The sequence below is a fragment of the Cyrtonyx montezumae genome, unplaced genomic scaffold (genome assembly GCF_038088225.1).
Source record: "Cyrtonyx montezumae isolate F1298 unplaced genomic scaffold, pur_monq_1.0 scaffold_1, whole genome shotgun sequence".
Classification (NCBI taxonomy): Eukaryota; Metazoa; Chordata; class Aves; order Galliformes; family Odontophoridae; genus Cyrtonyx; species Cyrtonyx montezumae.
Window position 1 is genome coordinate 102,068 of NW_027071825.1, and position 24,342 is coordinate 126,409.

Below are 24,342 nucleotides of genomic sequence, written 5' to 3' on the forward strand. Positions count from 1 at the left end.
TCAGTATCAGATACAAAAGCTATAATCTCTAATGCACAAATTATAAACTACACTAAATTTTGTCTCTAAAATAATGAAAGGGATAGAATATGTTAATTATCAAAAGAAAAGAACTGTTTTGCATACAGAGTAAATTATTTTATTTGTGACAAAAAAGACACTGTCTTTTAGTAATAAATATATGAAAAGGAGTCTTTTCTAATACTATGGAATAGAATAAAATTATCTTGCAGACAAAAATTATTTCAACAGACAATGTTACAAGTTACTGTTGCTCATCATTTTGTTCAAACACAGGACAGCTGGCTTCATACTTTTTCTTCAAGCCTTTCAAATATATTTGCAAACTATCTGAATCCAATCGTGAATTTCTGGCAGTCTGAACCAATCTCATTGCCAAGTGGTATACAGCTCTGTGTTTCATCATCTCAGGAGTGCTCTTCTGTCTGTACTGTTCTTAAAAGCATATACATACTTTAGAACAGGAAATGAATAGCTTTCTGTTATTAAAATACAAATATTAGAGGGTTTTTTTCCCAAGCTATTTCTTATCTGCTGATTCTGGGCTGGTACACCAACATTACAGCCAGTGCCCCTGAACCCCAAAGGCTGATTTGTGTTGTCACCTAACCATGGCCTTCAGTAAAACCTGTTACAAGTAGTTTCAGAAATAAAAACGTTACTTTCTTGATGACACCTATTATCATAAAACCCTATGTTGTATTATGCTGTAATCTTCCAGAATCAGTTGAAATATACCAGTTTTATAAAAACTGAGTATTACAGTAGTTTACACTTACAGGTTACTGCTACATACCAAAATTTGTTTTGCAATATGGTTTGAGATGGTCTTGGCATCCAAAATTATGGACAGTGGTAAAGAGGAAACTTCTGCAGCTTTTAATCCTAAACAAAGAAAGCACAAAACAGGATTTTTCGTAACATTTTTTTCCATCCTCCACAGTATTTATTCTACAATCAGTTCATTTCAAAGGGTAAGATGTTTATCAAAAAAGTTATTTTTATAAAATTTGTCTCTTTTTCCATGAATACTATTTTGAGAGTTACTGATAAAACGTTTACTTCATTACAAAGTGGTCTCTACAATATACTTCCATATGAAGTTATTGTTAGCACTATGTGGGCAGGATCAGATGCTCCAGAGGCTGAAGGAAGAATGGCACAGTGGTGATAACAGCTTTCTTGTTTAGTTTTTCAGGTTTAGGTTGTGCTAAATGTACTTGCCACTGAACGTGGATATTTAGTAAATGCGGGTGTCATTTTGCAACTTCTGTTCTTTGCCAGCAGCAAAACTGTCAGATATTCAGGGTAAGAAAGATACGTGGGAAGATTTTTTTCTGCCCTAGTCCTAGTGTGACTTTTTTTTTTTCACTTATGTATCTATCTCTAGCTGCTCAGAGGAAATTCTGTGCTTCAGCAGATGTTCTAATAACATAGGATTAAAAATGGTTAAGAAGAACCCTTGCACCTTTTGATTTTTTTTTAGGACAACATTGCTTAAGTAAGACAAAGCAAAGACAGTAACAAAGAATTATCAAAGGTCTCCTGTTCACAGAATCACAGAGTTGTGGGGGTTGGAAGAGACCTCTAGAGATCGACTTCAACCCCCCTGCTAAAGCAGGTTTTCTGCAGCAAGCACACAGGTAGGCATCCAGATAGGTCTTGAATACCTCCAGAGAAGGAGACTCCACAACCCCTCTGGGCAGTCTGTTCCAATGCTCTATCCCTCAAACAGTACAGAGGTTCTTCCTTATATTTGTATGGAACTTTCTGCATTCCAGTTTCTGCCTGTTGCCCCTTGTACTATCGCTGCATACCACTGAAAAGAGTCTGCCCCTATCCACTTGACTCCTGCACTTTGGATATTTATAAACAGTTATGAGATCCTCTCTCATAACTTAGCCTTCCCTTCTCCACAGTGAAGAACCCTAGCTCTCTCAGCCTTTCCTTGTATAGGCGATGCTCCAGGCCATTAATCTTTGTCACCCTCCACCAGACTCCTTCAAGGAGATCTAGACACAGTATTCCAGATCAGACCTCACTAGGGCAGAGAGGGAGGATCGCCACCCCTGACCTGCTGGTCAAGCTCCTTTTACTGCACCCCAGGATACATTAGATTTCTTGGCAACAGGGGTACATTGCTAGCTCATGGCCCACATGTTGTCCACCAGAACACAGAGGTCCCATTTTGCAGAGCTCCTCTTCAGCAGGTCAGCCCTTAACCTGTCCTGGTACAGGCAGGTGCAGGGCACTACAATTAAACTTGCTGAACCTCATCAGGTTCCTCTCTCACCAACTCTCAACAAGACCTGGAAAGACTAAAATGGTAGCACTACTTTTCAGTGTGTCACTTAGGGCTCCCGGTTTTGTATCATCAGAGTCCACCCACAGCAAGTTTGCTATTTCTTCATCCAGATCACTGATGAAGATATTGAATAAAACTGGACCAATACACTGACCCCTGGAACTGCTTTTCCCAGACAATACTTAAACGTTTGGTATTCTTGAGTTAGGTATGCAGCATCCAAAACTGACCTTGTTCTGCCAATGATAAAGAAACTTACACCTGAAACTCAATTAAAGAGGCATTTAAGTCTTGTCAGTTCAAGCCTGACTGGAATAATTTTCAGTCACCACTGTCTTGCAGTAATCACGTGCGGCTATTAAATCTCACCTAAATCACAGATCCAACTACAGAATCTAGCATTTAGAAATACAGATTTCTATAGCTCTTTAAATCATGTAGTTATACTTTACTCATGCATTTATTTACTGACTCATCATCCTTCAATTTGCACACTCTTCTACTAAGTTAGTCACTGTGAAATACATTACCATAGTTCTTTTCCTCTGTATATCCTTTAGAAAGTGTGTAAGGATATGTAATTTTCTCCTTCTTTCCAGCACTGCTTCTCACGTGCTGCACTTCAAAATGGTAATTTTCCAGATTGGGATACAAAGCATCCATATGACACAGCTCCAGGAAATGTGTAGCAAACAGTGTAAATGCCTAAATAAGAAAAAATGAAAGAAGACCTATTATTCAAATGATCCTCTGATAAATTATAACAGATATGAAAAATGAAACAGTCTCACAGATCTCCAGGTTTTTATCTACAACTCTGCAAAGCTGCATATAAATTACTAGAAGTATGACTAATGAAAATAAAAATAACTAAGTGATGAGTTCTATCACTGGCAAGCATATTTGTTTTCCCACTTAGGATTCCCCAGCTCCTTTCTCAATAGAAGGGATAGAAACGGTAAGATAGAAAAGGAAATTGATGATACTTATTAAAATGTGACAGGTTATTTTAAATGACGATCAAATGGGTGCTTTAATATTTTCAGGGAATGTTTTTCTATAGGTATAAGCCACAGAAAACACGTGAGCTTTCCAGATAAAACCACATTGGTACTCTGAATGAACTCAGACAAGAAACTGAATCTATAAACATCAGTAAGCTGACAACAAGCTGAGGCCAATCACGTAACTAGTAACAGATGAAAATTCCAAACCATCTAAAATCCTCTGACATTCTTCTAAACAAACCTCTGACCTACGTAACAAATACTTAACGTGGTAGTGCCACACAGCCTAAGTAGTTGTGTGGAACATCCATCCCCTTTAATGTTCAAGCATACAAACTACTAACAATGCAAACATGAAGAGGCTGGATTAGTATTTTTCCAGGTAAGGAAGCAATTTTCCAACCAAGCTGCAAAGAGATGGCAACCAGTGACCAGAAATGCAGCATATTTCAACTTTATTTTATTTTATTTTTTTTTTTTACCTCTCACTGTAACTCTTACTGTTCACTGATTACAAAAAATGTCATATCTGGGCAAGAAATCTCCGTAAAATTTAATTTAAATTAAGAGAAAGCACAATACCTATAGTACAATAAAATAATTATAAAGTTTAAACTTTTTTCAGAATTACCTTCAAATTCAAGAGATATTCACAGGTAGCATAACAAATGCCAATACCTTCTTCAGCACTGGTGCCTCTGCCAAGTTCATCAATTATGATGAGTGATTTGTCATTAGCGTTTTGTATGATGTATGTTATCTAGGAAGATATTTTATTAGCTAACATTCCTAGGAAAGCATCCTTTAATAATCCTGCTACTAATTGAAATACTTAGCGTTATTCAGATTAAAATTCAGAAATGTAAAAGACTCATGTGACATTCATAAATTTTACTTTCTCACAGCTTTCAAATAACTGTAAATTCTAAACAAGCAAAGATTAATCCTATGACCCTCTTTTTCTTTTCCACTGAACACATGTACTACTCTTTGCTGAATAAAATTCAGTCTGGACAGCTAGGCCAAGGGCATAGTGATGAATGGAGTTAAATCCAGCTGGTGACTGGTCACTAGTGATATTCCTCAGCGGTCAGTATTGGGGCCAGCCCTGTTTGCTATCTTTGTTGATGATCTGGATGAGGAGATGGAGCGCACCCTCATTAAGTTTGCCGACGACTCCAAGTGGGAGCGTGTCAATCTGCCTGAATGTAGGAAGGCCCTACAGAGGGATCTGGGTAGGCCAGATCAATGGGCTAAGGCCAGTTGTATGAGGTTTCACGAGACCAAGTACCAGGACCTGCACTTTGGTCACAAGAACCCTAACAAACACTACAGGCTTGGGGAAGAATGACTAGAAAGCTGCCTGGAGAAAAAGGGTCCAGGGATATTAGCTGACAGCTAGCTGAAAATGAACCAGCAGTGTGTTCAGGTGGCCACAAAGCCCAGCAGCATCCTGGCATAGCCAGCATAAATTATAAAGCGTTTGTCCCTCTGTACTTTGCACTGATTAAGCTGCACCTTGAATACCGTTCAGTTTTGGGCCCCTTACAAGAAGGATATCAAGGCGCTGAAGCATGTCCAGAAAAGAGCAATAAGGCTGCGAAGGGTTTGGAACACAAGTCTTATGGGGAGCAACTGAGGGAAATGGGATTGTTCAGTCCAGAGAAGAGGAGGCTCAGGGAAGACCTTACCACTCTCTACAACTTCCTCAAAGGAGGCTGTAGTGAGGTGGGGATCAACCTCTTCTCCCAGGTTACTAGCAACAGGATGCGAGGCATTGTCCTTAAGTTGCACCAGAGGATGCTCAGGGTGGATATTAGGAAAAATTTCTTCTCAGAAAGAGCTGTAATGCATTGGAACAGGATACCCAGGATGGCTGGACTTGATGAGATTAGTGTTTTTTTCCAACACTTATGACTCTGTGATAACTGTTTTCCTCAAAAGCATATCAGTTTGAGAGAGGAAAGTGAGAACACTTAGGCTTAAACAAATAATCATTTAAGTTCCAAGAAATAACAAAACATTGGAATTACTGTCCAGTGGAACACTGCAGATTGGGGCACTGGTATATAACAAATTCTCTGTCATTTATCAATCAGTAAGAGATTAAAGATAATTATTTTTTTTTTTTTACAGTTTTCAAAGAACATTCTTTCAGTGGAAAAATACTAGTACAATTTCAATCATGTCCACCGTAAAAATGGACATTTTGCCCTGGATTAGCTATGTTTAATACCTCTTTCATTTCCTTCATGAATGTTGAGGCATTTGTTTCTATATCATCATCCATACCTATTCTGGTAAAAATCTGCTCTGCAATTCGAAAAGAGCAATACTCTGCTGGGACATAAGAACCTTTAAAGCAAATAAGATACAAGTTTTCTCAGATCAGCATGACAAATGCCTGTTTGTCTGAAAATGTCAGTGGGAAAAAAAATCAGTTTTATATTTCATCTTCACATATTGCAAAGAATGTATACTGTTCTATAAAACCTTGGAGAACATATTCTACCATTACTTCATTAAAAATATTACATAGATTCTATTATTGAACAGCCAGTAAAACCATAAGATATCTCTCAAGCTATGTGCTAGTCTGAAGGGATGCAAAAGTAAGAGTGAAGTGTTGGATTAATTTACATTTTTGCAGCTCATTGTGGTACTAAGCCCAAGGAACTGTAATTTCCATAAAACAAGATTTATATTGCCTTACCAGTCTCTTAGAATTACTACTGTTACTGAAAAGAACAGGAAGCTCTGTATCATCAGCAAACGCTCCTGTCTCTTTTATTCATATTAAACTCACGTTTTTGAGAATAATTCCTGAAGAACTTGCATTTGTTTGGAACTGGACCCATAAACACATACTGGACAAATTTTATTCTCCACTGCTAAGTAACTTCAATCTATTAATTTTAGCCTATTAAGGTCTTTCTCCTGTGCTTTTGGCCTGATCTTTGTTTATCTTTGAGATAAAAAATCATGAATTTCCAAGTGTATGAACAAGGTTTAGTTAGTTAGACTTTGTGAATATTTTACTTTTATAATTTTAGTGATAAAGCCTTGCAGTATTTATTGCTTCCTTCATATGATCTATTAATTCTGCTTGGCTGAAAGGATGCTTCTCCACATAACTGAGGTATCCTCAAGTTCATCACCTTTTTTTGGATGACGAATACATATACAGCCTGGTGGGCCTGCTCCATGGACACTCGCTATTATCTAGCATGAGGTGCTAGGCTGAGTTGGGATGCTTGAAAAAAATTAAAGCCTCCAACCATGTTTATCCTAGTTGAAACTGGGCAGGCTTCCTTATACACAGGGGAGTCCTCATAACTTTCCAGTGGCAGACCCAAAATTCTGCAGTGGCCTCCTTAAGCCAAGCACTGGCAGGAGCAAAAGTACTTAAAATTACATTTTACAATTTACATAGAATCTTAACTGTTGAAGATAAATTATTAACCTTCAAAAATATTCCTATCTAGAAACAAATTAAAGTGCTGCAAAAGTTTATGAATATGGTAAGGCCTTACCAATCTGTGCCATAATTTGAGAGAGCGCAATCTGTTTTAGATATGTTGATTTTCCACTCATATTTGGTCCTGTGATAATGAGAAAATTGCTACCTTCTGTTAGATATACATTGTTAGACACAGGTTTTTCCACAGCTATCTTTTCGAGAATAGGATGCCATCCCTGCTTGATTGCTAAAGTATCTGTAAATTCTGGACGAACTAAAAGAGAAGAAGGATATAAAGCTTCATAGAATTAGTATGGGAACCTTAAGATATTAAACCAGTGCATTTTGAAATAAAGTTCTTCCAGAACAGAAGTCAAACTGTGTGGTCTGGATTCCCTAGTCTTTTTTGTTGGTGGTGGTGGGTTTTTTGTTTGTTTGTTTGTTTTTTCCTGTCGTCAGCAAGACAAAGACGGAGCACTTAGAAGAATAACCAGCTATTTTTGGGTATGGATTCTGACCATCATGCAAGCTCTCAAGATTTATTTCTACAAAAAGAATCCCAAAACTAACACTACATTTCAAAATTAACATAAACTTTGTGTTTCCCATTAGGTAGCATGAAACTCTAGTGATAAAGAAAAAAAAAAAGTAAAGCTTCAAAAGAAATTCAGTGGAAAAACAGGAAACAGTTCATTTTTTGTATGTACTGTATTTTTTGTCATTTATTTTTATACTGCTAATAACATATAAAATACAAAGGTCATGAACTCTAGCTGTAACTACTGCGCAGGTTTGTTATTGTATCAGCATGGGGAACAAGGAAGTAGCATTCTTTCTATTTCTGTTCATGTAGCCCCACATGGATAATTTGGGTATGTAAATCTATTTGAAATGGGGACCATCTCTATGTATTTCTGTCCAAACTCAGTTATTTTTTTTCTGAACATATTCCTTTGCCTCCTCTCTGTTTCTATGGCACCACTGCAGACTAATAAGCATTTAAAATCGCTGTTTTGCTTAAATAGTGAAGCCTTCAAGAAACAAGTGCCAAAGCAATTCTTCAGGTTCCAACACTGAGGAACTGTATTAGTCTGGTAGCTTTCAGGGAGAGATTCAAGTGGCAAAAGGGACTGAAAGCTACAGAAGACAGTCCGTTTCTTTGGGTGGATACACATTCAGGCCTAGCAGTGCAAATGGCAGGAGAAGCAAAACAGCTTCAGTCTCATCAAGAACTGTTGAGGTAAACTTATGCTCTGATTCATTTGGAGGGAAAAGGCTGTGATAACTCAAGCCAATCATTTACTGCTGTGTCTGAATCATCTGAATATGAAGAATCAGAGCCATTCTGCAAAGCTAACTCTTTTCTTGAAATGGAAATTTCACAGCAGTGCCAGTTGTGATGAGCTAATACACCTGCTGAGATGGCTTTCCAGATCTGATTTTATTTGGTATCTACAGAGCATTATATTCTAGCTAAGAACCTCAGGTTTGCACTGTTTGTAGAGGTAGATATCTCAAGTCAGCATTAATTAAAGACTGTGTGCTCATCTACACATTGTAGAACTGTGCTAGGGAATCCAAGTGATGCGGTGATGCAATACAACCAAATTTTTCACCCAGGATGCAACCATAAGCAGGTAAGCACACAATCCTGGATACTTTAGAAGACTGCCCAAAAGCATACAAAAGTGCTACAAAAATTGGAGCTGAAACATAGGTAGCCACTTATTCTTCTATTTAGATAAATACATAACGTTGTCCTGTTTATATTACCTTGTGTCCTTTCAGAACAGGAAAGTAAATGCAGGATGTAATGCTTTTGAAAAGAATATGCTTAAACTGACTACTGTGAAAAGACTGGATATGAAGGCTTATAGCAGCTGAATGGTAGAATGTAACTTCAATGCATGGAAATAGAAGGAGTATCAGCACAAAAGTGGCAAGGATAGATCACAGATATTCAGAGCCTAGAGAGACCCAAAAAAGTAAATACCATGGGCTTAGCAATTGGAGAACCAGACAAAGCAGACTGGATATGCTGGATATGCCCCAACTGGAGAGTCTTTATTTGGATGTTAACGGAATGAAAAAAAATAAACTCACCGTAGTCAGAAATAGTGCAGGCGTGAGCAAATGAAAGCAGCATGTCCAGCATCGACACAATGTCAGACAGCTTGTACAGACAATGAATATGTTCAAAGATCTCGTTCAGTAGTTTACACACTATTCTATAATAATAGTAATAATAATAATTTAAAAAAACATCAGTTAATAATGTTCATACTGCACACATTAGGATGTATCACCTATCACTCAATCACCTCTACCAAATGCAGGCAAATATCTGAATTTCTCTGAAGTACATGAAGATCTTATACAATAAGATCAGATCAATTACTGCCATCAGATTGAAGACACAGTTCAAATACCAACAGCATGTAAAGAAAGCTTAACATATAGAATTAACTGAAAACACAGCTATGGAGTCAAATATATTTTAGTAACAATCAGTGTGACTCTAATTCCCTTATGCCTTCATGTTAATAAAAAATCAAAACAATGAAAAGCACATGAAGAACCTAAAAAAGAAAAAAAAAATCCACAAAATTCACTATACACCTAGCAAGTCTTCCGAAACAGACTAACACAATATGCAGCAGAGTCAAAAATACGGATATAGTCAGCTCTACTGGTAATGCAAATGATAATGATTCTGCATTACAAAATTAATATGTTCATTGTATCATTTTGTATAGATAAGTAATGTATGAAATAATGCTAAATATGAAGGCTACCATTGTTAATAAATGTCTATGCCCTTTTAATCATTTAATCATATTAATGTTTAATACAATATATACATTGTGTTATTGCTTTTCTCGCAGGTGAAGCACTTGATAATCATCACCACATATGACACTGATCAGTATCACAGTGGATTATTTCCATAAATAACCATCAGTTACCAAAAAGGCAATGCTAAAAAAATCCAACAATATAATTAGCTTTAATAGAAAAAAAAAATGAATGCAATTACCACAAATATTTAATAGTTTTAAATGGTCTTACAAGTAGGTCATGTGATATATTTCTCTCAGGGATTCCTGGCATCTTTCATTCATTTTGATCAAATCTGCTGAAGTGAAGCTATATGTGTTCTTTGTTTTAGTGACCTACGAAATTCAAATAAACAGTAAGAACTTGACACATAATCAGAAGCCAGAACAGTTTCTAGAAAGTAATCTGGGAAAAATACAGAAAGGAAAAAACAAAAAGGAAAAAAAAAAAAAAAAAGGAAAAATTACGGAAAAAAATGAGGAAAAAACATCACTTCATTTTCTCCTAAATGGACTTTCATGACAAATCATTACAAAAAAACATAGTTATCAACAAGATACACAGCTTTACAGTTACAAACAACATAGTTGCATGTAATTCCATATTTCTAATGATATTAAATGTAACAAGAAACGGGGCAGCTGTATGAACTATACCTTCATTGTTTTCTAGGTATATCCACTGAAATTATTTAACTGTTGTTTAAATTGTTGTATAATATGTTTTCTTAGTGTATTATACATTTTATACATACTGCTCATACAAAATGTATTAAAAAATATCACCAGAGCATATACCTTTGTAAATTCTGAGGGAAGTTGGCCACTGGGTAACGTCGAACAATCAGCATTCATCTGGATAAAAAATCCACGAGCAGAACTGAAACTTGTTCTCAGTGGCAGACTGTACTTTTCGGCAAGTTGTGTTATCATACCTACACACCACAAATAACCATTGGAACCAAATTAATTACACAGGCACATACATTAAACTGTGGAAATGATTCAGAAAGGTTGGATACATCAGTTAATTAAAGGACCAAATGAGTTCTAAATGTAGGGATCAGAAAATAATTGCTCATCCTCATTTAAAAATGAATTTTTTTTTATCCACAAACGGAGAACCTTAACGTTAATATCAAAAATATTTCAGTAGCACATCAATGATGAACAGCTTACAGTAATACTAAATATGTTTCACACATAAAAAGGTTATATAACATGTGATTACATGGCCTCTGTAAGCTATCTGCAACGTACTTAGAACTCCAAGAAAACAAGAGTCTCAGTTTGAAAATACCTGCTATGTCATCAACAATTTCTGTGTATGTCCTACGAGCTATGTCAAGGAATTCATTGATGTTTGGCTTAACGGCATAGCACTTTTGTGTCCTCATATTCAAGCATCCCTTTGTGTACTTCGTATCATCATTAATAACAGTTGTAATCTTTTCAAGTATAATTCCAAACCTGCAATAGTAGTGTTACATATGAGCTACATAATACTTTATGACCGTAATTTGCATTATTATCCTGAAATTACAAATAACTGAAGCTCTATCTTAGAAACAAACATTAAATTTCATGCACATTTTCACCTCAAAACATAAGTGCATTTGTACTAAGTCTGATCAAAAATACCATCTGAATCCTCAGGAAATAGAAATGCACAAATATACAGAAGTAACAGTTTATTTCTGCGTTTATATAAAGACTCTAAAAAAGACTCTGTAAGAAGACAGAGGCAGTAGTTTACATTTCTAATGGAGTAAATCAGTTAATTTCTGTTCATAGTGATCTTCTGCTTTGCTTTTTTTTTCCTAGCATTTGTTTATTAGTTGAAAATCAGAATTTTTAATGTAAAATCAGGTCTTTGCCAAAACAATAGTTACACTTGCAGCTACAAATAAGCAAACATTCAACATAATATTGTAATACCTTCTATCTTCAAGAGCATTGTAATAGGCCTTTAGCAGTGATGTGTTACAGCTCCTTAAAGCAGCCTGTTAGAAAGTAAAATATGAACACAAACAATTCATTATTTTCATAACCCTTTTAGAGGACTGGAAGTTCTTAAATTCACTGAAGCTTATTAGTGGTTGTTTAAGCAGCTTCCAGAACCTGAGTGGGAGTTTCAGTTAAATATCTGTTTGAAAATAATTATTTAGATAATGGTAAGAATCCAGTTCTTAGGAGTACTGGGCTCAAATAATTGTTTTTCATTTGGATTAAAAGTTAAAACTGACTAAGTCAGCATTATTGTGTTCTGCAACGTATAAAGTAAATGTAATGAGATGTCAAGTAGAAAAGACTAATTGGTTTTTATTTTACACACAAAAAATGACAGACGTAGCTTACTTTCAGAGGTTCCACAAGTTCCAGAGTATGCTTCAGATAGATTATGTTAGTTATTTTTGATTCAGCAGTTTTAACCTGTAGAAAAATTTTTACAAATACAGGAAATATTTGAGTGATTTTTTTTAAAGAAAGTAGGTAACTAGCAGAATTCACGCTGTGACTGTAAAGGTTTACACTGTTAATGTCTAGTGAAAATAGCTGAAATACTTTATTATCTCATTTTGACAACTTAGTATGTAACTGCATAAAAATGTTTACAGAAATTGTATACTGCCAACTGTTAATGGCATTTTTCCTATGGCCGCACAGATAATAATCAACTATGAGAATACTCTGCTAAACCAAGTCGTGAACACTTCTTCTAATCTACATTATAGGTACAGACTCTTTTTCCGTTTCATAAATGCTGTTAAAACACCATTAGAATAATCTAATTTGTTCTGACATATTCTCAATTGATACAATGAAATCCTTAAGCACATGTACACATAATTTTAAAATAAATAAAGTCAGTAAATGCTAAATGTTTTGTTTGCTCTTCAAAACTTGACTGCTCTCCAAAAATTTTTAGTCCACATTATATTTTCTACCTTCTTTTGTATGCCCCATTACATTTCTGATAACGAACATTGCTGTTGCCATTAGTGTATACAATACCTACTGCACTACATGCTCTTGTAATTTCAGATGAGAGAAATAAAGGATATCATAGAATCATAGGGGTTGGAAGGGACTTCAAGAGATCATCGAGTCCAACCCCTCTGCCAAAGCAGTTCCCTACACCAGGTCGCACAGGTAGGCGTCCAGGTGGGTCTTGAATATCTCCAGAGAAGGAGACCCACAACTCCCCTGGGCAGCCTGTGCCAGTGCTCCGTCACCCTCACCGTAAAGAAGTTCTTGTGCACATTCGTGCAGAACCTCCTGTGCTGCAGTTAATATGACAATCCTGCTATCTTACAAAAGGAAGAAAAAAGTGCATACCTGCACACATATAGTGCATCTGTACTATACATGTATGTTTATAAACAGATATATACACATGAAAATTACTCTAATACCCTCTCACCATCTAGGATGACATGTATGTGTGTGTAGGAATTTCATATGCATACAGACACAATATAACTTGAGTAACAGTAGTTATTTTGAAGATTAATATCAGTATTTCCTTCATGGAAATGCACATTTGCTGATTTCCCTATTGTTACTGTCAAATATTATGTGAAATAGCCTCTGAAGAAGGATCTGAAGAGATATCTAAGATAAAGAGCCTTGAATTTTTACATGTTTCACCCTAACAACAAAAGAAGGTTGTGCTTTGAAAAAGAAGGATCTCTCTCCCTGTGTGAGAGGATTTTGAGAAACAGATAAACGCTGTTTGGTTCCAAACTAAATCCAGGGTCAGTTTTTGACACAAATATGTAAGTGTGGCCCCTAGTGAAATCTTTTCTTACGTGTGCATAATACAAACTCCCAATTAGGGAGTCATCTCATTTGGTACCACTCATGCGGTGCAATCAAGCATCTTGTTTTCTGTCAGCTGGTTGTTGCTCAGAGGAAAACACAACCTCCCAATGAAAAAGCTACCCTTAGCTTGTCCTATGTCTGCATCTTGAAAACTAAGAAGTAAAGAATTTCAATTTCTGTCTTTGTAGCTTTACACAATTTAGTAAGTAGATGAAGATATATCTCTATCTCTGCATTACGAACACAGCCAGGCAAAATCCAAGTGCTTCTGAAGAATCTTTCCCAAAGGTATTTCTTAGGCTGTAAAGAGTAATTTCCATTAAGTAACATTACATGAAAACTAAGAAATTTTTTAATTTCATGTAAGGAAGATACATTATTTTCTTCAGGCTACCAAGAACTTTATTAACCTCTAAACGTTACAGAGCAAACAGCCATTATAGAATTTCTTCCTTTCATACTGATAAGAAAAATCCTTATATCCTATCATTATGGTTTAGAGGGAGATACCCCTCCCTAGCAGGGGGGTTGGAACTAGATCATCTTAAAGGCTTCTTCCAACCCAAACCTTTCTATGATACTATGATTATCAAGAAGGATATACTTTTAGGAAGAAGGAATCTGGGGACTGATGAAATCGAACACTGTCAAAGTTCAATATACATACACTATGATGACATATTTCAACAAATCCAAATTTTCCTAACATTTGCCTTTAAGAAACTTCTCCTGCTGTAAACTACAAAATACTCACAATCTACAATAACATTGGTCCATGATTTTTTAAGGTGCAGCCTTCTCGTACAGATGTTTATATATATATATATATATAGATACATACTTTATGTATTGCATGTTATGTGCAGATAACTCATTATCATAAGTATATTTTGGAACATACTGTATCCTGCTTTGGAATGTGTACCAAAATTGAAAGCAGTTGTTCTGTATCCATGAATTTGGAGATAACTATAAAACAAAAGTAAACAGATCAGAAACATAACTGAAATTTCAAGAAAAGCGTATTAACAGTCTGCATTTCTTTTATCTTTTTAACGTAGACAATTATTTATTAATATTTAAAAATACACCAAAAGGCAAAAATATCCACTATCTAAACTATTTAGTCTTAGGCACACTTACCATATCCAAGAATGCAGCAACTATTGTATAGATGGACATACATCAATTCAATAATACACTTATTCCTAGAGCAACTTTTAAAGTGTATATGATTTAGAGAACAATTAAAAGTAAGAATAGTCCAACTGCAAAAAGGAAGGTTAGAAATAGAAAATACAGGAAAAGAAAGCCTCAAATGTGCAAGACTGACAATAATTTCTCTTCCACATTTATCTTATAATAAAAATTAAGCTTACACAATATGCCTTCAGGTGGCCTAACTCACACTATTTGGTACTGTATTATTTTTATGTTTGTTAGGACCATTATGTTTTAGGAGGCAAAGAAAATAAAAATAAATACATAAACAAGGCCTTTGTTTTCAACAAATAAACCACTTCCCAAACTGTATGTATCAAGCCATAAGAGGTAAACTCCAATTATCTGAAAAAGCTATTGGCTTACTGACTTCGATCTACTTTATGAGATAAGTTCACATTTCTTTGAAAAATATTTAAAAACAAAATCACAGAATCACAATAAAGATGGCTTCAAAAGTTATGAATGACCAATATGGAAGTCACCTTACAGTCATAATAAAAACGTTAAAAAAAAGAGCAGCATATTATGTACTAAAAAAAAAAATACAACCTGCTTGAAGACCAAAAAACAGCTCCTCATCCTGGAGAAATTCCTGAACACAGTCCAGTCTTGTTTTAATAGTTTCAGCATCAACAAGTGGCTCTAGGATATTGGATCTGAGTCTTCGACTTCCACCTGGAGTTTTAGTGTAATTTAGGACACCAAAAAGTGTGTGACCGCTCCTTTCAAAACAAAATATATTAGAAAAATGCATTCAGAAAAATAATCATGGTAAACAACAAATGGCATTTCAGGGAAAATGATACTACAAATTCAAGGCATACTTTTGGAGTGCTTAGCACCTTTCTACCTGCTACGTGTATTTCACAAACTACAGCAGTTTACGAAGTCAGATGCAGTTAAATATAATATCAGCCATCATTTTATCATTTACCAAAACACAGAAATACACTTGCATTCAGAATGCCCTCATTTTTTTAGGATTATTCCATTTCTACTGCAGTTTACACTTCTCCTTTCAACTGAACTAATGGAATTAGCACACAAAGCATACAAACAGACTAATATTATTACCTGAGATCAAATGCTAATCAGATGATTTTCAGTAGAACGCATTTATGAGAAAGACTTGATTTAGGTGGTAACAATCTTATACACCCTTACCGAGAATCCCTGTTGTTAGTTACCAGCTCCAGATTTTGGGCTGACGACGAATCTATCATAGCTGTTTTCTCGCTTCCCTGGAAATGCACCTTGAGTGACTTAGGAGCATAAACGGAGTTCTGAATAAACTCAACGTATTTTATCAAAGCTGCAGCAGCTGCAAGACAGTAGTACCTTGGAAAGAAATATTCTTTAATGAACACTGAATAGTGCTACTCAGTTACCAAAAATCCAGCAGTATACTGAAGAAAACACATTTAACACTTTAACTGACGCTGCTTGACAGCCACTGGGAGTGAGAGCACTGAAAAAGCAGTATATTTAACAAATGCATATACATCCAGAAACCACAGAATTGCAGGGGTTTGAAAGGACCGCAAGAGATCACTGAGTCCAACCTCCTGCTAAACCAAGTGCCCTACAATAGGTCACACAGGTAGGCATCCAGATGGGTCCTGAATACCTCTACGGAATGAGACTCTGCAACCTCTCTGAGCAACCTGTTCCAGTGCTCCATCACCCTCACCGTGAAGAAGTTCTTCTGCATGTTAGCATGGAACTACCTATGTTCAAATTTTAAGCCATTACTCCTTGTCCTATCACTATGCACCCCCAAGAAGAGCCTGGCTTCATCCATTTGCTTCCCATCACCCTTTATATTTATAAACAACTATCAGATCCCCCTTCAGTTTTCTTTTCCCCAGGCTGAGCAGACCCAGGTTATTTGGCCTTTCTTCATATGGGAGATGCTCCAGGCTCTTTATCATCTTTGCAGCCATCCACTGGACCCCTTCTAGGAGATCCTTGCCTTTTTTGAACTGGGGAAGGAACCCAGAACTGGACACAGTATTCTAGATGTGGCCTCATCAGGGCAGAGTAGAGGGCTCCCTCAACCTGCTGTCCACGCTCTTTTTAATGCGCCCCAGGATATCTGCACATAATGTGTACATGATTAAAGATAATCATGGAAGTCAAGCTGTCATGAATATATGAGTCTCTGTACACTTGACATCCCATATTATATATCTCATATTTCTGTGGTTATTGTGACTTGAAACGAGGACTCTGCACAAAGCATGCAGAAAATTGCTGGCACAAGGAAAGCTTTTGCAGAGGTCACACTGGAAGGCATTCATAGTTTCCAAACTGCCTGTTTAAGAAGAGAATGAAAACGGGGAAGTGGAATGATCTGAAAACCCAAAGAAATCTTTTAGTTTCTGGACATATCAGAAACATCTGAAGACAAAATAAACAGCTCTGTTAAGAATTCTTAATTTAAAAAAAAAATTCAACAGGCTACTGGCTTTTGTACTAATCACATGAGAAGCTGTTAAAAACTTTATCTGGACACGGTACAATTTCCCTTACTTAAACATACTTTGACTGAATTTCCATGAAAACGGTGCTGAATTCAGATGCGCACAATTGTTCTATATACTCCAAACCCTTTGTTTCATTGAAGTATTTTCTTTGGACGGTTGTAAATGTTACATTCTGTGAAAACGGGAAAAAAGCAAATAGTTAAAAAAGTTGCAGATAATTTTTTCATCAGACAGACTTCTCTATTTTTGCTAGGGATCTTTGTTTCCAAGAAAGTCCACCAACTGATTTCAGCACATGACTTCAATAAGCCAAGTTGAAATTGTCAACTTTAATTAGTTTATATTATAACTTTAATTAGTTAATACATTTATCTCTGTAATTCTCTGAAGCGGTAGAGTTGCATCAATATTATTCCTTACTACAATAATAAAAATAGGGCCAGAAATCATAGAAAACACACAAAATCTGACTGCGTTTAATGCTTTAGAAGTTGTGGAAGACTCAACAGTCATACAAAAATGATTAACAAGAGCACTAAAATGCAGACTAAAATTTAAAAGCTTACTTTGAAATGTTCTGTTATTAAAGCAAACAATTTTGTTGCATTCCCAGCTTCACAAGAGGTGTTCGGCATTATTATTTCCAGTGGTGTTAAAATCTCGAGTTTGGTGATAACCTGAAAAAGAAAAAAAAAACCTTGAGAAATACAATAAAAATCAATATTTGTAACAGCTTCATGCTGTAATGTATCAGCAATAAGGACTTACGGAATTCTTACATTTTGAAATCATATTTTACCTTGTAAATAATGATTAAACTTGTTTTTACATTAATGAGCTAAATACATCTGTAGCTATAGAAACACAAAGTACATAAAATTATACACTGTTTTCAGTCAAAAGTTATCTTTTATTTAAACACAAAAATATGTTTGTGTCCAAAGCATACTGTGCCCCTTACAACTTGGGATACTGCATAATTTTGAATATATGGGACTTTTTTTTTAGTATGAGAAAATAAATGCCCTGGTTCAATCATTGATGTTCAATTTTTCTTAATTCATGTAAAATATGCAGCACTGGTACACAGAACACTTGGTTGTCAACTGAATACATTTCGTTAGGAAATAACTGAGAACAAACGTTCACAGAACTATATAAAGCCAACACTATACCTAAAACAACAAAAAGAAAAGTCACACTTGCAAATTGCCATTCTCAGAGATGTTTTGCCTAACGAAAAATACTTAAACGAAAAGTTCTAATACCATGCATTCCCTAATGTGCTTCAGTACAAAGCATCTCAGTCACACATAGTTCAAACACACCATTCTCTGCAGAAATGCTTTTTCCATTTTGCAAAACATTCTTTCCTCTTCATTTGAAATCTGAGGCACAGTATAGAACATAGCAGCTCTTCAAGAAAATTAAATATTTCTAGTTTTCTAGAAGTTGTGACTTTCCCTTTTGATAATTTTTTTCTAAAAACTGAATCTTCCATTCCTAATTATTCAAGCAAGCAATCCACGGTAACCAGCGTGTCACGTATACAGTAATTAACTATGCAACAATACCTTTGCATAAGTAGTATTGTCTGCAAATTGCGATAGTATCACCTCAGGAGTTTTCAAGTCAATACTGGCCATTCCTACTTCACCTCTGGCAAGGCCTCTTCCTTCGACTACAGCTACAATAACTGATGCAGCAGTATGAGCAGAGGCTGTAGATGATGACGTAACTATAGAACAGTTACATATATTCAGTTATAATCCATTTTTCTATATTTACAGAATCATACTTTGACATTCCAAGCTTGGGCAAGCTGTGACAGAACTAGCAGACTGAAGATTGTGAAGGAATTTTTTTGTTCAATTACTGTTCATTGTAGTACAGTTGACTCATGCCAAAGTTCAACATATTCCTTGATCTTGCTCCTCCCAAACCTCTTCACATGGTACTGAACTTCAAATAGCGCTGATTTTAAAAAACTACTAATGAATCTGTCTTCTAGCACTGCTGTTCCTGTGCCTAAAACTTAAACAGTTAGGCAATAAGGAGGACAGTTTGAGAGATAAGTTATCATCTGCAGTCAAAACTGGAGGATAAGTTGTCAGACAAAATGTGCTGACCCTCCCAATTCTCCCCTGGCTTCCTTTGGGCATCTATTATATTGATCAGTGCAACAGCGTGCCTCAGCCAACAGTCACTGAGCCCCCATATACAACATTATGCTATATTACTGGAGAAGCACTACTAATTGCTAGGTCACTGCACTTCCTAAATAAGAGATTTAATTAACAAGAGTGATTTTTCTCTGGTGCACTGAACAATTTAACCAATGAAACACAAAAAATATGAGTATAGTGCTTCCTTTAGCATCTCTGCTCAATTTGGCATTACATTCTCCAAACACAAAATTACACAAGACAACATTAACCAGTCAAGATGACTATGTTCATAAGCACCATTTCCAGCCAATTAGCTACTGTGTAAGTGTTCTTTAAGGATCTACTATTCTACACCTCTGAAAGTGACAACATAAAATGCGTAAGAAACTCACAAGAAACTCTGATTACTTCAAGATATACAATGTACAATGATGTACAATGTTTTATGAGCCTAAAGAGAACCTCTTAGGTCACAGCTTGAACTACTGATTGGGCAACTGGTGAAGGGGCATGACCAGAAGGGGTGGACCCAGGTTGAAGCCATTCTGGGCTCACATAAGGACCAGCCACTGAAGGAAAAGCATACCTTGGATCTAGGCTGCTTAAGTATAAAATGCAATTATGATTTATCTATCACACTATAAGCACTTCTAAAAATACAGTATGTTTAATAAAATGCTAGAGATATATGTTTAACTATTTCCCTTAAGCACTGTCAGTTTTACCTGAATATCCTCTAACAGGGGTATGGCTTCTGCCAATAGATCTGCTAGTAGAAAATGGTATTTTTCCTATACACGCATTATTCAGGCCTTGTGCAGAAGAACAACTTGTGAAATTCACTGCACTAGCATTTTCTGCACAAGAACTTCTGTCCCCAAGATACGATTCTGAAGAGAAGAAAAAAAAACTGATCAGTTTTTATTCTGAAAGCAGCATGTACCAATCATAAAAATACGTATGATAAAAAGCCTTAGTTTTTGTACTAGAAGTGGAGATGTCAAAGCAATCCACCTCAATATTCTTCTCTACAGTAGTACAAGCCTGAGATAAAAACAAGTTTGTTCTGAAAACCAGCCTGTATTCATCGTTATTTTCCTTAAGGATTTTACTTGCAATGGTGACAAAAATCTTTGGTTAATCTGCTGGACTAAAACAGTACAACTAGAGTAATTACACAATGCATAATTTCATAGTCTACCAAGTTCCAGACCTGTGAAAAAAATCTGTAACAGACAGCTCTATCTCGCATTTTCCCAATAGTTTTAAAATCCGTAGTTGAACTACACACTTTTGTTTATGAAAATTCCAAAGTTTGAAAAGGTGACAATAAGAATTTAAGATGTACATTCCTTTTTTAAAGAGGAAAGTAAAAGAGAAAAAAAAGAAAAAAAGAAATACATATATATAGCATTAATTTAGATAGACTTTTTTTTATTTATGAAGTGTAGAAAAATCTGCACCACAATGCATACAGGTGATTTTTAGAATTAGTATTCACCTGGACTTGAGCATAAGTTCACTCAGAATTTTGGCAAAAGAGAAAGCTATTAATCTTGAATGTACTGAATGTGCCCTAACGTGTGGAAAAAAAAAGTTTTAAAGACCAAAGGAAGCGGGCCATCTTAAAGGAAAAAAAAAAAGTTAATTAAGAAAAAGAAAAATTAAGTTATTTATGCTCTGTTCGAATTGGTATTTCAAACTTTTGCTTGGTTTGGATTCAAGTCTGATGCATACCTTAAAGAAAAACACACGCTTCCATCTCAATTTACACATAACAGGAATACACGTACTTCAGAAGGCATTTCAACAGACATCCCATGCTTTTTTATAATAGTTTTACTGCAAAAAAATATGAAACCACTTTTTCCAGCCAACAAAGACAGACACTTAGCGAGCTGCCAGGACCAGGCACAACGCATGGCTCAAGGCACACAAATGAGGAAGCTGCCGGGACTGCTGTTCTCCAAGCACGCTGGCGACAGCCGCTCTGGGCTAGGGTAGGCCAAAAACTCAACTGAAAGTATAACCAAATGGATTTGCTAATTCAAAATAGCTACACGGTAGCTACCTCAAACGTGAGGCAAAAACAGCATTTATTTGAAGAAGCACGAGGGACGCCTCCGTTACTCTGACAAGCTGAACCAAACAAAACGGGACTGCTGCGACGAAAAGGCGCCCGCCGATCGGACGGCGGCTACCGCAGCTCAGCCGAACCGAAGGGCAGCGTGACGGAGGACGCGCTGAGAACGACCCGAGCCGCCAACAATCCGCGACGCTCCGTACCTCCCCTTCCGGAGCGCGGCGCCTCCTTCCTGCCGCTGCCGGCGGCGCGGAAAGGAGTGAGCCCCGCCCCGCCACTGGAAAGGCCGCCGGTGCTGTCCTCAGTGCTGCGCGGCGTCTGCAGCAGGCCCAGCGTGTAGCGGGGCGGCTGGTCCCGGTCCCCGCCCAATCCTGACAGGGAGGAGGAGCAGCGGCCCGTGTAGGACTCCGAGGCGGCCGAGGCGACCGCCCGCCCGCCCGCTTCCGTCTTACTACTGCTTTTCGACATAGCGCCCTCAGTCACAAAGGCGGACCCGCCATCACTTCCCTTCCGGAAAGCGGCGCGAAACTTGGCGCGGCCGCGCATGCGCACAATTCTCACCTCCGCGTCCCGCCGCCGCGCAGTGGTTACCCGCGGAGGTGGCGGCGCTGTACGTGTGTCGCGCCGAGATGACGCAGCGAGACGGGGCTGGCTGCGGAAAGCGGAGCTGTGCAGGGGCAGTTGCTTAAGTGGAGCCATAGGTTATAGCACTGCGAGTCTAGTAGCTAGGCATTAAACAATATTTAACTGAAAGCATACAAATATAGCCCTTAAAACGGTGGCAGGGGAACAAAGAATGGGGCTATTACATTTCTTAAAACAGGACAGCATTTCAGCATAATTTGTCCAACATGCTCTCTTCAGCTGACTTGGACAAGCAGAGACCTATTTCAGCAGGAATTCAGAGAAAGCATCCCCAGCAGAGCTAACAAGAACCCTTAATTAAAAATACACACACCAACGAGGACCAACAGCAGTTGTGTATCTAGACACTACTTTAAACACAAGAGCATACAGACTGGTTTGGGTACCAGCATACACTACCACCACGAAAACACTTTCAGTTAAGGAAAACATTATCACAGCACTTCAGTTCCCTTATGAGAAAGCCACACCAAGGAGAGACCAGCCTGCTGGGGACAGATGCAGGCACAGTCCAACCACTGTTGAACACTGCAATAGAAATTCTATAGCAGCTGTCAGGGCCTGCTCCCCTGCCAGCACCAACAGCCACAGACAGCCCAGTGGCCCACGTCAGAGCAGGAGAGCACATCAGCACTGAGTGCCCACCAAACACAGCTTAAAAAATACAAGTATTAAACTTGAGTTTCACTGCAAAGGATGGAGAATGTGTTCCAATTCCAGATGCTGATATTGTCTTAAGCCCTACACTGAACTTCAGGCTCTTGAAGATGGTGTTAAGACTTTCTCTTCAGACAGAAATCTAAGTGCATGGCCAAAAAAGAAAAAAGAAACTAAAGCTGCATCTTACCCGTGACCCGCTTTCCCACATTCGTAAATCATAATGCTGACTTCACCTAATCATCACAGACATTACAGCTTCATAACAAAGCACCTGTCTCTACCTTTGACTGTAGACTTAGAAGCTAATAGAATGGCTGCTGATTTTCCTCAGATAGCCTTTTTATTGCTGGGACTGACTGGTACCTACACTACAGTACTGAAAATTTAAATATGAAGAAAGTATCAGGACTTTTCCATACGAAGAACAGCATAGAAAAAGTAGTACAAACTTCTGAAAGCCTTTAATAAAGGACCAGTGACTGAAGACTATGAGATTAATTACTGCAACACATCAATCACATCAACTCAGGAAAAAAAAAGAAATCAAGAGAAATTTTAAGAAAAAAAAACAAAGTAGATTCATAACAAATGTACTCTGCACCAAAATTACACATTGAAGTCTTTTAATATATGCATATTGGCCAACTAATTTTTTTTCACAGTACACTGAAAAAAGACTGATTTTGTTTGCATAAGCAAAACAATGATTTTTTTTATATATACATAATATCTACAAAAAAAAAATAGTGATAAAAGTGATAAAGAATGGAAGAAAATTTTTGAGAAGTTTTTAGTTTGGGCACACACACACACTTTTAACCTGCAATCTGTACAACGTGATCGTTAATAACTACAGCTGCCTTAAGAAATCAAGTTAACCAGACCTCCTTCAGAGAAAAGTTCCAATAACATTAACAGGATTTTAACCTACAGCATTCTACACTCTAATGCAGTATCTTCCATGTTTTAGTTTCCAGCATGTCTGTCTATAGTAGACTAGAAATTCTGAACAGTATTCTGTTTATCTAACATGGAAAAAAAAACAGCAAATGCCTAGGTACTGAAGAGTGAAGCCTTGAATAAAAATGTGGCACTTACAAAGGCAACCCAAAATGTGAGGTTAATTTATTTATTTTTAATGTGTAATTTTGTTTTTACAAAGAAAACCTGATCAGTGCTCTCATTCCCCTAATGTCAAACCTTATTTTTTCAAGATTTAGATTTAAGTGAAATTCCAAGCTTTTACCAAATAATTCACCAGGAAGCTGAACAGCTAGAATGGAAGGAGTGCTGTTGTTTTGTTTGTTTGTTTTTTTTTATCATCACCTAACAGCTTTCAAAGAAATAATGGTTAAAAAAGATATTTGAGCAGTTAAACAATCTCTGAATTTCCCATAAAGTTACTGCACCTTATTCTCTACTAAGATCAATAGGTTGGATGAAACTAACCAGCTGGTGTTCAAAAGTGTTGAAATAGTTCTGGACTTTTAAGCATACATACAGAGACTATAAAAAACAATGACTTCCCCTTCACAACCTAAATTTTACTGTGAACTGGAGTACCATTTTAGTTTCAGACAGCACGAAGGAGGATGTAAAGTAACACACAACTCTAGGGCTT

The 24,342-nt window shown here is 36.8% G+C and overlaps 1 protein-coding gene across 1 annotated transcript; it reads right to left on the reverse strand.

Moving 5' to 3' along the window:
- Positions 1-39: 39 nt before the first annotated feature.
- On the reverse strand, positions 40-21,962 carry MSH4 (mutS homolog 4). Its single transcript, XM_065737760.1, has 20 exons — positions 21,620-21,962; positions 20,059-20,223; positions 18,740-18,903; positions 17,732-17,842; positions 17,222-17,337; positions 15,844-16,017; positions 15,229-15,401; positions 14,357-14,424; positions 11,989-12,063; positions 11,569-11,633; positions 10,931-11,100; positions 10,429-10,565; positions 9,863-9,966; positions 8,897-9,021; positions 6,867-7,067; positions 5,570-5,688; positions 3,965-4,093; positions 2,857-3,031; positions 818-906; positions 40-451 (listed from the first exon to the last, which is right to left on the reverse strand). The coding sequence occupies exons 1-20, from the start codon at positions 21,960-21,962 to the stop codon at positions 266-268; spliced, it is 2,889 nt and encodes a 962-aa protein (XP_065593832.1). The 3' UTR covers positions 40-265.
- Positions 21,963-24,342: the final 2,380 nt, after the last annotated feature.

Bases quoted from the DNA above. Each gene is read 5' to 3' on its own strand.
- MSH4 (XM_065737760.1), bottom strand. From the start codon at position 21,962: ATGCGCGGCCGCGCCAAGTTTCGCGCCGCTTTCCGGAAGGGAAGTGAT. The intron at 7,068-8,896 runs GTGAGTTTATTT...CTTCTCTTTTAG, and splicing joins CTGCACTATTTCTGACTACG to TTCGTCCAGAATTTACAGAT. The intron at 452-817 runs GTATGTAGCAGT...TTTTAAGAACAG, and splicing joins ATATTGCAAAACAAATTTTG to TACAGACAGAAGAGCACTCC.